Source organism: Geospiza fortis, unplaced genomic scaffold (genome assembly GCF_000277835.1).
Source record: "Geospiza fortis unplaced genomic scaffold, GeoFor_1.0 scaffold66, whole genome shotgun sequence".
NCBI classification, from domain to species: Eukaryota; Metazoa; Chordata; class Aves; order Passeriformes; family Thraupidae; genus Geospiza; species Geospiza fortis.
Window position 1 is genome coordinate 9,846,212 of NW_005054312.1, and position 12,753 is coordinate 9,858,964.

General features: G+C 37.2%; 1 protein-coding gene across 1 annotated transcript in view; it reads left to right on the plus strand.

Moving 5' to 3' along the window:
- Positions 1-3,210: 3,210 nt before the first annotated feature.
- The window catches only part of MUC5AC (mucin 5AC, oligomeric mucus/gel-forming), a 45,768-nt gene continuing 36,225 nt past the window's right edge, over positions 3,211-12,753 (plus strand). The window contains 11 exon segments of the mRNA XM_031055818.1: positions 3,211-3,283; positions 5,146-5,217; positions 6,135-6,194; positions 7,171-7,432; positions 8,410-8,524; positions 8,786-8,876; positions 9,273-9,385; positions 9,904-10,120; positions 10,453-10,578; positions 11,597-11,714; positions 12,498-12,636. Coding sequence (XP_030911678.1) covers positions 3,211-3,283; positions 5,146-5,217; positions 6,135-6,194; positions 7,171-7,432; positions 8,410-8,524; positions 8,786-8,876; positions 9,273-9,385; positions 9,904-10,120; positions 10,453-10,578; positions 11,597-11,714; positions 12,498-12,636 — 1,386 coding nt within the window.

The window sequence follows — 12,753 nt, forward strand, 5'->3', positions numbered from 1 at the left end:
CAGTGCCTTGTTAACTTGCATTTTAGCCCTCACACAGAGGAAGTGCTGTAATTCCTGTCAATTACACATTTTCCTCCTTCCCTTGAAATGAATACTCCCTACTCCGGTACAGCACCACGTGGACTAGACAATGTTTTGCATGTCCGTATGAGTTCATCATTCTGTCTTTTTTAACTATAAATGGAGACACTGATTTCAGTCATTATTGCACCCAAAAGTTAACCAAGTTTGCTATCACATTTTATTTGCATTCTACAGTGGGTATCTATGAAGATATCATGGTCTCATTTTAGTTTATGAAGAAGGATTCAGAAATCATTAGTAAGATGTGTAAATAGCATCACAACCATGTAGCATTTGATCATGTAAGGTTAAAAAGAATGGATCTGAAAATGCTAACAACTCTTTTGCTGAAATATTTCACTCAATTTAATATCACGGATGCAGAGAGTAGGAATATGATCCTGTGAAAAAGGAAGAGAAACTAAAGAAAGAAATTACAGGGTTTTCAGATCAAATGCAATGGCAAAATCTTCTATCTTTTCTGTTTTAAAAAAAAAGTAGGTACATCAATAAATTCTTCTAACATATTAATATTTCCATTTATGCAGTCAATTATATGGATTTGATCATAAGGAGGTACAGAAATCAGACATGTTACTCCCAACTAATTTTTAAAATATACTCTCCCGTGTCACTTGTGTATGTCTATTGAGTGAATGAAGGTGAAATACAATTTGAAGAGGAATTGTGTCTTTGAATAATGAATAATGCTACTAAATCAATTTATCATAAATATTTGAGATTATTTTTGCAAGTCTCACACATTTTAATACATTTTATAATAATTTCTGAGAAGGAATAGCCCAAGCAAGAAATTTAATATGGCAAAGGTCATATGTCATAATCGATGAATTAACCACCTAGTAGTGTCAGGATAATTGATTTATGACATATATGAGATTTGAAAAATTCAGTCAAAAATAGAGATATAGGAAATCACTTCTGATGGTGCCTTAAAGCTCGATTAAAGGGGTTAAACTGAACTGTAAACCAGTTTCAGCCTAATTGGGATGACCAGACTGGGATGTCTCAGAAATCACAGTGCTTCCCTGAACATGCAGGAAATGTATATGAAACCACAGCATAGCAACTGTTGATATTAATTGATTTTTAGTGGTAAGTAATACGATGATTCATAAAGTATATATTTCTTCTCACTAACATAATCTCTTAATAAGCTTATGTGTGTTACCCACATGAGTTTACCATACTATTTTATCATTACTTTAATTACATACCATTTAAATCCATTATTTTTTTATTTTTTCTGGATCTTCATCCTGGAACTTTGATACTAACCATTAGAGACAGTGATACTTCCTTAAATTTTCACTGCATCTATTTCTGTATGTACAAGTATCTTGTAGGCATCTTCTTTTCCTTGTTAAGTAGTGCTAAGTAAATTCTACAGACTTACACATCAATGAAGTTGCCAAAGGTATAACTCATGAGTGAAACGGAACAATTTTTTTCCTCAAAACTTCCAATTCAATTTTGTTATGTCACCTTTATTTAAATAGTTGTACTCTTAAAATGTTCAGGACAAGCAGCATATTTATTGCTTTTGTTTGCTGCTTAGGTAAAAATTGTGCCTTTTATTTCCCTCTTAGTGTTAAAGTTACTTCTTCAAATCTAACAGAAAGTAGATTTTTATTAGGTATTAGGAAGAAACTCCTTTCTGTGAGGAGTGGGAACACGTTGCCCAGAGAAGTTGTGGATGCTCCATTCCCTGAAAGTGTCCAAGACCAGGTTTGATGGGGCTCTGAGCAAGCTGGTCTAGTGGAAGGCGTCCCTGTCCATGGCAGGGGGTTGGAACTGGGTGATCTTGAAGGTCCCTTCCAACACAAACCATTCTACAATTCTATGACTCCGTGATAATTTTTCAAAAAACATAATAGAAAATAATATTTCGAGAATTTCAAATGGACATTTAGCTTATTCTCTTGCCCCAGAGCACTATCAACAGCACTTAGACCATTCCCATGTAGGTGTTTTACTAACCTAGTGATGGAAATTGGACAGTATTCCTAGGCAATCTAAATTAGTATTTCACTACCTTTTCAATGCACGTCTAACATCCCTCCATAACAGCTAAACTTCATTCCATTTTGAACATTGTTATGACTCCAAAGAATATGGAGGCTATATCAGTACCTTCTTCCTTGCAGGTACTGTTTGAACCCATGTGGGATTATGGGATCTGCTCTCTAAGTGAAAGACTGTGTTCCTCTACAGCCCAGGGTAAAACACTATAAAAGGTTAATTTACCAAAGTCCTATAGCTGTAAATAACTATTTTCACATACTCAAAAAGCATTCTTCACTCCCTCATTGCTCCTAAGATAAGGAATATTCCAGAAAATATTCTTGCATATCTGTCCTTTAGTATCTCTAGGGCTAGAAATCACATGGATTTTTTTTAATCATAGGTAGAATCCAACTAATTTTTAATGGTGAAATCACGTTAGAAGGAAAACAGATGAAATAACCCTAAAATTGCCCATATGAGAAGAGGAGACCCTCAAGGAAAAGGCCATATTACTGACTTGCCAACACAGACGGGTTCTCATTGTGTACACCTGTGTTGTGCTTGGCCAGTGGGATAACTGCTGACCTTAAATAGCATTTGATTTCTTCATTCTCACAAGCAAAGTAGCTACACAGGCAGGTGCAAACTCATTTAAAAAAATTTGTATCAGGTGGAATTTCTTTGGAGTTTTTTGAGAAGCTAATTATCATCACTTGTCCTAAATAAAAAAAAAAAAAAAAAAAAAAGAAGCAATTCACTCAAACTAACTTCCTGCTCAGAAGACTCTTAAATTGTATTTATCCCACAAGAAACAAAATATTTGAGAAGACTAAGCCTAAGAAAAAATTCTTCTTGCTCAGTTCATGACATTTCATCAAAAAATGTGGAAAGAAGACTCCTCCTAGAGTGTAAATATCTGAGGGAAAGTCAGAGCATCCTCTATTTACCTCTGCACCTGCAAAAGAAAACGAAAATGTCTGAAGCCCCACCTTTTAAGAGCCTTGTGAAACAATCTGGGAGCTGAGCCAACTTCTACTCTCTCACTATATAAGAGTTGGGAGCAGACAGGTATTTCCTCAGAGGCAGGTTGTTCGGTGGTTTCTACCGGACCTCCAGAAGATGGGTAAAGGTGGTGGGACACGAATACCACTATGGATATCAATACTAGCCCTGGTCTTCATACAGATCAAAGGTAGGAAGATTCACTTGCTTGGCATTTTTACTGTTTTAAAGAATTTATAACTTGCTTTGGAGTTTGAAGCATTTTTTTTTCTTGGCTTTGTGAAGTTAATGAACCTGTTACAATCATGCAAGATTTTATTTTCTGCTTAAAATACTTTCTTTCCTAAGAGAAAATTAACTCTTTTGAAACTGTCATCCTGTTTTTCTCCAGTCGAAATCTGGAACAGATCCACTGCATTGAGTGGAACTTTCTCTGAACTTATAAGTCTACAAAAATGCCTCAAGATTTGCATTTAGCTTTTAATATCCACTTTAAGGTGGTATAGCATTTCTAAATGTACAAACCAAAAGGTGCAAAGGTACCTCTAGAAAGGAACAAATCAGTGGAGGAGTATGTCTGCATGAATTATTAAAGACTCTATTTGTCAGGTGATGGTAAAGTATTGAAGAAAGGGAGGATTTTTCTTTAAAATCTTCAGGCAACAAGTTTTAAAAATTAATTTACTCTTGCTTATGAGGTTGCATAAAAGCTTAGGACACAGGGTTGGTTTGCAATGGGCTGAAAACAAATGGAACTGCTATAAATATTCTATTCACTTAATAGTCACAGATGGATGGAGACCTCTTTAATTATTGTTTTTATTCTTTTTTCACCTGATAATTTCCCTTTGAGTTTAAGGTAACAACAATGTTAGTTTTAAATGCATTTTGATCTCTTGTGCAGATCCTATTGTATGATTTCGTATTTTTTCTGCTCCTAGGTAGTTCCACAGTAACTTATGTTAAGAAGTGGTAGTGTCAAAGAATAGCCTATGACAGGACTAGCTGTAGCATTAGCAAAACATGCAATGGCAGCAGGGATCTGCTCAGTGCTTGTGGCACGAGACAGAGTCACACAGTTCATGGAGAGAGAAGGAGAAAACTCTCTGAGGCTGGGCACTGAAGGAGCCCAGAAGCACTGAATGGTTCCTACCTTAAAAAGGGACACACGTCCTCTAACCCCAGCTCTTTCCCCAGGAGGGGGCTTGCAGAGTTCCCACAGCTCTGCTTTCAGCCTTAGCCCCTTTAGTGGTCCTATCCACAGCCTGCGCTTGTGAGGTGCAGCAGGGGTGAACCTCCCCTTGCACTTTCCTCTGGCCAGAATAGTCTTCACCTCAGCCTGCCCTCTGATGAACTCTCACTAAACAGTAACAGCATTGAAAGCCTCTCTAGATAATGCATACATTCTAATTCTGATGCTGCACTGGAATGGAATGAAAAATGGTTTCTTTGCTTTGGGGCAAAATCAACAGGCACAAATGTATCTATTGGAAAGACCTATTTCCTTCTGTGTGGTGTGGCTTTTGCATTTCTTCTCCTTCTGTGGCTTATTACAAAGAATATTTGAAACTAGAAAATACAGAGTAACTTTGGCTTTGACAAAGATCAGTCCTCTAACCCTAAAGTGAATTCTTCATGTACAAAAGGGACTTATTTGAAAGCCATCTAGCTAGAAAGAAAGGTTTTACTAATGCTTAAAGCACAGAGTGATCATAAAACCTAAGAAAAGCTGAAAAGCTTCTAAGGGAATCCAGGGTTATACTGTGACAGAACAAGGACCTGCTCAAATCACCACAGGTATGTTTTTTGCTGGCTTCCCTGCAGTAATTTATTACTCAAAAAGTTAAAAAAGGAAAAAGCTGAAGGAGTGGTGTTTGACCATCATTGCATGTAGCATTGGTCCTGATGTATTTCTGGCCTCTTGTACATAAACGTATCTTTGATCTTTGATATACTGAGTGCTGCACATTTAAACAGATATAATTGAGACATTATGAGGGGATTCAAGAAAATTAGACATTCACATTTCCTTTACTACTCTTCTTGATCCAGTTCAAGCCCAGGGTGGTGAACAACCAACAAAATCAGATTATGTTTCTCCATCTCTCCTGCAGCGACAAAAATGTAGATATTTTTATGCTGATTTCTTTGTAAGGTTTTTTCCAAATAAAGGTGATAAACAGTAAGATTACGAGAGTATTTTGATTCCTAGCTACATGCATACAACACACGATAAAAGAGAAGCCCTCTGTAAAATATATCCAGTTTTCAGACAATCTTTGACTGCTCTAAGCTTGGGAATTTCCACTGAGATCTGGCCCAGTGGATCTGCTCTACTGATATGATACAGTTATCTAATCTTTGACTTCACAAAAGGTACAAAACTTATATCTAAAAGTGTATTTTCAGAAGAGGTGTGTGTTTACATACGTATCACGAAGGTACTTGATAGTAGGTAATAAAAGGCACATTTTTTTACACTATGTCAAGATGACTGCATCACTCACAAGAGAATAAGAAAGCTGTAACTACCTTAAACATTAGAATAATTAAGTATTACAAGATCCTGCATGACACATAACTGGACAGTGCAAAATAAGGGTGGAAGGATCCAAAGCTGACTGGTGTATTAGTAATGACAGGCTGAAATAATTGATCATTAAGTCTGCCCTGCAAAATGTGTGCCACAGGTTATTTAAAAATAGCTGTTGTAATCAGTATTACAATACAGTGCTCTGAGGATCGTATTGCTGCTTTTGAGTTCAGAGTATCAGGGCCAGCATCAGATGGGAGTCTTGAACAAATGGTGGAAGAAAGTACTACAGTCTGTGCAATTTAGCTGTTAGTGAATTTTATAGAAAGACAGAACACAAAGCATTGTGTAAAAACCACCAATAAAACCTTGTGGAAAGTTTCTACTAGAGTGTAACTAGTAGTAGGAAATATTATTCATGAAAAAGACTAGGCAATCTCTAGCCATATTCTAGGACTTCAGAAAAGATTAAACCTGGCCATGTTTTCTCCTTTTTATTTTCTACCAGCTTTAGAATCCCAAGGAGTGACAATCATTCCACCTTTTCAAAATGCACTGAAAGTAAAGGGTAAGTTAAGCAAAAGTCATGTCTCAGATATCTGTGCCCTTGTTAATGACAAAGAACATGGAGTGACTGAAAAAAAATCCATAAATTGTGTAAGAACCTTTAGCATCATAAACCAAAAAATTTACAGAGAATTAATTAATCAGGTAACACAGATAATCTAAATGTGAATCCAGTGCTTTTGACTCACTGCTCTATGATGCAGCTGTAAGAAAAAAATTTAATATATACGTTTAAACATGTATACCTATTGTACATGTTTTTCCCTGGTATTATATATATTTCCAGTAAAGAGAGGAAAATACTAGTGTGCTGAAAACTGTTGAGACACCTTATCCAGAGAAGAGGGTACAATTCAAGCAGGCTGAGTATAAATGTGGAAAGGGATGGGGAAGATAATCAAGGATTTTGGAGAGTATCCTTGCAAGGAAAGGAAGACTGAAAAGAAAGAAGAGCTTTCTATAATGGGCTGGGGGAGGAGTAGGGAGGTGGAACCCCTTCAGGGTGAAGTGTAATTTTGGCACAAGAACAACCAGGCATACATGGAACAGGAATATGTTTCGGAAGATGTTGACAAAAGTCTTCCAGCCATTTAGAAGTTGTGGGTACAAGTGGACATCCCAAGTAGAAGTATCAGCTAGTTTTAAACTAGCTTTAATATGGTTTTATGGTGAAACTTGAGGACTCCATACATTTAGGAAAGGATATATGGGATAGGGCAGTCATCAGAACTAGAGCACTGGATCTAGCAACCCTAGAGGTCTCTTTTGAATCCTAGGTCCTATATCCTTATGCAAAGCTGATTAAGCACAAAAAGCAACTGAAATAAATTAATGACAAAGAAATAGCTTGACAAAACAGAAAAAAGATGAGCTTTTTGGAAAGAGGCTGGTGAAAGAAGCAGGAGGGATAAAACATCTACAGGGAGGGTATTACAAAAAACTACAGAAAATTCTTATTGCTTATTTTGAATCCACAGCTGGCAACCCCTATCACAACGGCCGTGTTTGCAGCACATGGGGTAACTTCCACTTCAAGACCTTTGACGGGGACATCTTTTACTTCCCTGGGGTCTGCAATTACATCTTTGCATCCAACTGCAAGTCTTCCTATGAGGACTTCAACATCCAGATTAGGCGTGCAATGGTGGAAAATGCTACTGTGATCACTCATGTCATCATGAAGCTGGAAGGAGTAGTGATCGAACTGACCCCCAGCTCTGTCCTGCTCGACAACAAACTGTATGTTCCCACTTTGTTCCCAGTGGGCTCTTTGAGCAAATGTCCCTTTCCCTCATTTCATCATTGCTCCCAAGCAGTGGGAGGGCTCAGGTCCTCCCTGAGGTAGTAACAAAAACAAAGGAGGGCTTGACAGCAAGCTAAGTGTCACTTGTGCAGATTATCCCCATGGCTGTTTTGTTCAGATGAGCTGTATCCAATACGCTGTCCCACTGCTACAATAGTGTATATATGTATGCAATTAAGTCTATAAGCTGCATTCTTTACACCCTTGGAGTTAGTAGTTTCCATTAATTTTACCAAATCCCTGCAAGGAATTTTTGACAGCTTTTGTTCTTGCACTGAACAGTGTGCAGTAAAGCGGTGACTGCTCTTCAGCTTGTACCTGAATTAATTTAAAATTATCTGTTCTGCAAACTTGCTATCTATGTAGTAATTATAGCACTGACTTTGGCATAGGGTGTGAAACCTACCCAAAAGGCCAGGTAAATATTTGGGCAGCTATCCCACAGTGAGTTGTCTCTTATGGCAGCTATGTACAGTGAACTAGTCTAAAGGTTATTTGGGTACAGCTTCCTGAATGGCACTCATGTCACAGAAAGCCTGGAGTCTATCCCTTTATTAGCAAATGCTTCAAGGAGTAAATAGCAATATCCTGAAGCACACTGGCTGCAAAAGAGAGCCTCCCAGCACTTTTTTGAAAAATACAACCACAGACATATGCTAAGATTTTACCCAGAAAAACACCCTTAATGGAGAAAGCCAAAAGGAGAAGCAAGGCTGATCCATTTGCACAATGAGAGGCAATTGCATAGGAAATGGACAAAATATTAAAAACCTCTGTCTGTAGTAGTTATTGCTCTAATTTCTTCACAGATACATGTTAAGAATTCCCAAAGAGAATAAGAAAGGATATCATTGTGGACATTCAATGGATATTCTGTCCCTACCCCTGCTGACTTATGATGATCTTTCCCCAGGGTCCAGATGCCCTACAGCCATATGGGAGTCTTTATAGAGAGAAGTAACAACTATTTGAAAGTTTCTGCCAAGTTGGGACTGACCTTCCTTTGGAATGGACAAGATGCTCTCCTGGTAAGAAAACATCCAAAACACAGCAGAAAGTCTGTATTTTGAAAATAGTCTGCTTACACCTTTGCCGTATTACAGCCAGGCAGGCATTAGTTACTTTGGATTTGTGTCCATTTTTAGTGTATTGTTCTGTCTTCTCTCCATTTCCTGCTTTTTCCCCACCAAGCTCAGCTCAGAATCAATAAGCAGTACTGGTATAGGCTGTGCTCCTAACCATCAAGACTGCCATTTCTATAAATATCCTTCCTTTTTTTTTTTTTTTAGGTGGAACTAGATAAGAAATATGCCAATCAAACTTGTGGACTTTGTGGGGACTTCAATGGAATTCCAGTCAGCAATGAATTTATTTCAGGGAGTAAGTAATAATAAGCATTATTAAATACTGATGCTTTTTTTTTCTTCTTCTTAGAATATACTTTAATATAGGTCGTGAGTTGTACTAACTGGAAAACTGGCGTTACTTCTTCATATATTCCTGTGATGGCAGTTGTGCAAAGTCAGGACTTTGAGATGTATTTAGACTGCTTCCATCACTGTTAGATATTTTAAGACCTGCCATATAAAAATTTCTATTTGTTTTCAATAGTTAGGATCCAGTTTTTTATATATACTGTTCATATTTCCCCCTTCATATTTTAGTGATATTATTTGGTAATCACTGTTCATGTCATAGCACGTAGTGTCCCAAAAGAAAATAACTCCATGCAAAATTTAGTAAGCATTATTCTAATATTTGAACTCTTTTTTACAGAGACGAAACTGACCCCCATACAGTTTGGTAATAGGCAGAAGATGGATGGACCCACAGAGCAGTGTGATGATCCTATTCCTCCTACTTCTCTGATGAACTGCTCAAGAGAATTTGTAAGAACATCTCTCTCAAAATGTGTTTTCTCACTATGAATGCATTCTCTGTCTTTGGAAAAAAACTTTTTAGAAGAGGGAAAAAGTAGAACATGAATATGACTCAGCTGTAGGTCTCAAAAGAAAAATATTCTTAATTTCATATTGTATTCTTTGCTAAGGTGAATGCCAAAAATTTGCATTCCCCTTCTACAAGAAGACTGCATATTTTCCTTAAAGAGAAAATTATTTCCTTAAAGAGAAAATTACTGGGGATGTCTTAATATAAAGAAATGATATAATGCTTGGGAAGTGACCTGAGGTGAGAGTAACTAAGGATGTGGAAGCTACTAGAGTTATTCAAAGAAGTTCCACGTGATTTTGCCCTATTATATTTTTCCTTAAATATCAGCTTATGGATACTGTTGGAAGGGTTTCTGGACCAGATCAATCTTTGATTTTTTTTCTGCTCCATGCCTTAAATAATTATTTTCATATGTTCTTAACACTTTGTTTACCTTCTCTCTTTTCCTTCCTAGGCCTCTATCTGTGAGACAGTATTAACTAGCAAAGCATTCACAAGTTGTAACATGCTTGTGAATGTCCAGGACTACATTGAAACTTGCATACAAGACCTGTGCCACTGTGACAGCTCTATGGCAGACTTCTGTATGTGCAACACCTTTGCTGAGTACTCCCGGCAGTGTGCTCATGCAGGTGGACAGCCCCAGAACTGGAGAACCTCAGACCTGTGCCGTGAGTATCTCAGGAAGGGACCTCCACCTGTGCTTACACATCTAGCAAACTTCACATATGTGAGGTTTTTTTCCTGAAGGAGACAGTTTAAAAGTGCATGCAATTATAATGAAATCAGTTTTTACCTGGTCATACACAAGACTTTGGGAATATGGAAGTTTAGGGGGTTTTCAATATGAATCAGAAAATCTAAAATGTTTCAGCCTGGTCCTGCTTGGACCAGGATACCCTGTCATATCTTGACACAAAACAGCCTAAATTGCAAAAAAAAAAAAAGGTTCCTCCAGCTTTTAAATGAAAAGTCAGCTTTATAATACTCTTTCTACTTTTAGCCAAATCATGTCCATTCAACATGGAATACCATGAGTGTGGCTCTCCCTGCTCCGACACATGCAGCAACCCGGAACGATCTGCGCTTTGTGAAGATCACTGTACAGATGGCTGTGTCTGTCCTCCAGGCAAGCTCATTTCCTGCCCTTTTCTCATACCAACCCCCCTAGAGTACTCACCTGTACACATTTAATAACTCTCTTACTCTGGATCGTTCCCATCACATCATCAGCATTATTATCATGGAAGTAATAGCTAAATTTCTCCCCTGGATGCACTATTTTTATTCAAATTACTAAATATGGCCTTTTAAACAACAAATATGCTTTATATACATCTATATCTATTTTTATGTATATATATAAAATGACTGAACTTGTAATAAGAAAATTTGCTCCTAACAACAGCAGAGTCTTCTATTCTCAGCATTCAAATTCAGTTCACAGGAAGTATAAAATGTTTAAGTAGATTTTGCATGCAATCGTAACTCCTGCTGTTAGCAAAGCTGCATCTGCTTCCACAAATGACCGAATCCTTCTTGTCAAGTGTTGTGTCTAAACAACAAGGAGCTGACAGAACACTAGGCAGTGTGTTGGATCTGGTGCTTCAGAGAATTACACACAAGAACTGCATAACAGTACAAGATAGATGTGTTCTTTGTGCATACTTCTGTGTCTAAATTTTTGTTGCTATTGTGACTGTATATCACAGGAGCTTCACCCCTTACAGCTGTTCTGCACATCCCCATGATGTCTCACAGAATTCACCATCAGTTGTGTCATAGCATTGACTTCTTTAAGGCAATCCTCTGTCTCTCGGCATAGAAATATTTACTGTACAGATATGTCATTGGGCAATCTTACAAATGGTTCATCTATTTCAGCTCATTACCTAATAGTTTTAATTCTAATTCCATTCTAATGAAATCCATAACAGAAAGGTATTTTCCTAGATGTCCCTTTTGATCATGCTAAGATTTTTAGATAGATTTCAATGGAATATAGCCCTTCAATCTCCACATAGCTTGCATCCTATTACTTTAAAGTACAACAGAAACAGGACACAGTCTCAGGCATCTGCTAGATATGTGTTCAAAGGCAGGTTCTGCAGGGCACAGAATAAATAATAGACCCTTTCTTTTCCTAGGAATGGTATTTGATGATGTTAATGGTGCCGGCTGCATTCCCCGCAGAGAATGCCACTGTACTTATGAAGGTGAAACTTATGCTCCTGGTGCCTCCTTCTCATCTAAATGCAGATCATGGTAATATTTTCTCACTTTTGGGGTTTTCTTGGGTTGGTTTTTTTTTTTTGGTTTTGGGTTGGGGTTTTTTTGTGCATGAGCTAAATATTTGCTGATTTCCCCTTAAAAAACAAATGAGCAACTACTTACCAATTGAAGTTTCATAATTACACTGCTTTAGAGGTTGCTTTCATGTCTGTTTTCCCTTCACACTTGGAACAAAAATTTGAGTTTTTGAACGCCTGTTCAGTTTCAAGAAATACCAATGAAGGAAGAGAATCAAAGTCAAATACCAGAGGCGTTTAAAAATGTGAATTAGTGCTGTAACTTTGCAGCACTGCAGTGTAATGCGAAGGTGCTCATATAAATATTATGGAGATAATGACATTTGGGGACATGTTACATTTAGTGTGGGAGATCACATTTGAGGTGCATTTTTGACAAATATATATTTTTTATTATCCCTATAATTACTGAAGTATTACTGCATAAGTGTATGCAACTGCACCTACCTATTTATTTATTTTCCAATAAGTACTTAAAATATTTGACATGGATTACAAGTTCACCAGGACTGAATTCTGTCCAAAGATTGGAAATTAACAACAATATATATAGAAAGTTATCACCTTAACATAAATGTGCCTGCCCCATATTTGTCTGAGATTTCCAAGCAATATTGCTTTCTTTGGCAGTGTGATCAGTGTTTCAAGAGGAAAATTAGGGCATCATCTGCTCTTTTTGCCTTTTTATTTTGTTTACACTTGCATTACCCAATGTTACTGAATGCCTCCTTCATTTCAGTACCTGTGTTGGAGGTGAATGGTCTTGTGTCACCCAGTCGTGCCCTGGGACTTGCAGTATTGAAGGAGGTTCCCACATATCAACATTTGATGAGAAATACTATTCCTTCTTTGGAGACTGTAGTTATGTCCTAACCAAGGTAAAAATGGGTCACAATCATTGCTAAAGGAAAATATTTTAAATATATGTACTATATATATAATAACATATATATTTTAATATATATTTTTTTGATGAAAACTTCTGGCAATCACAT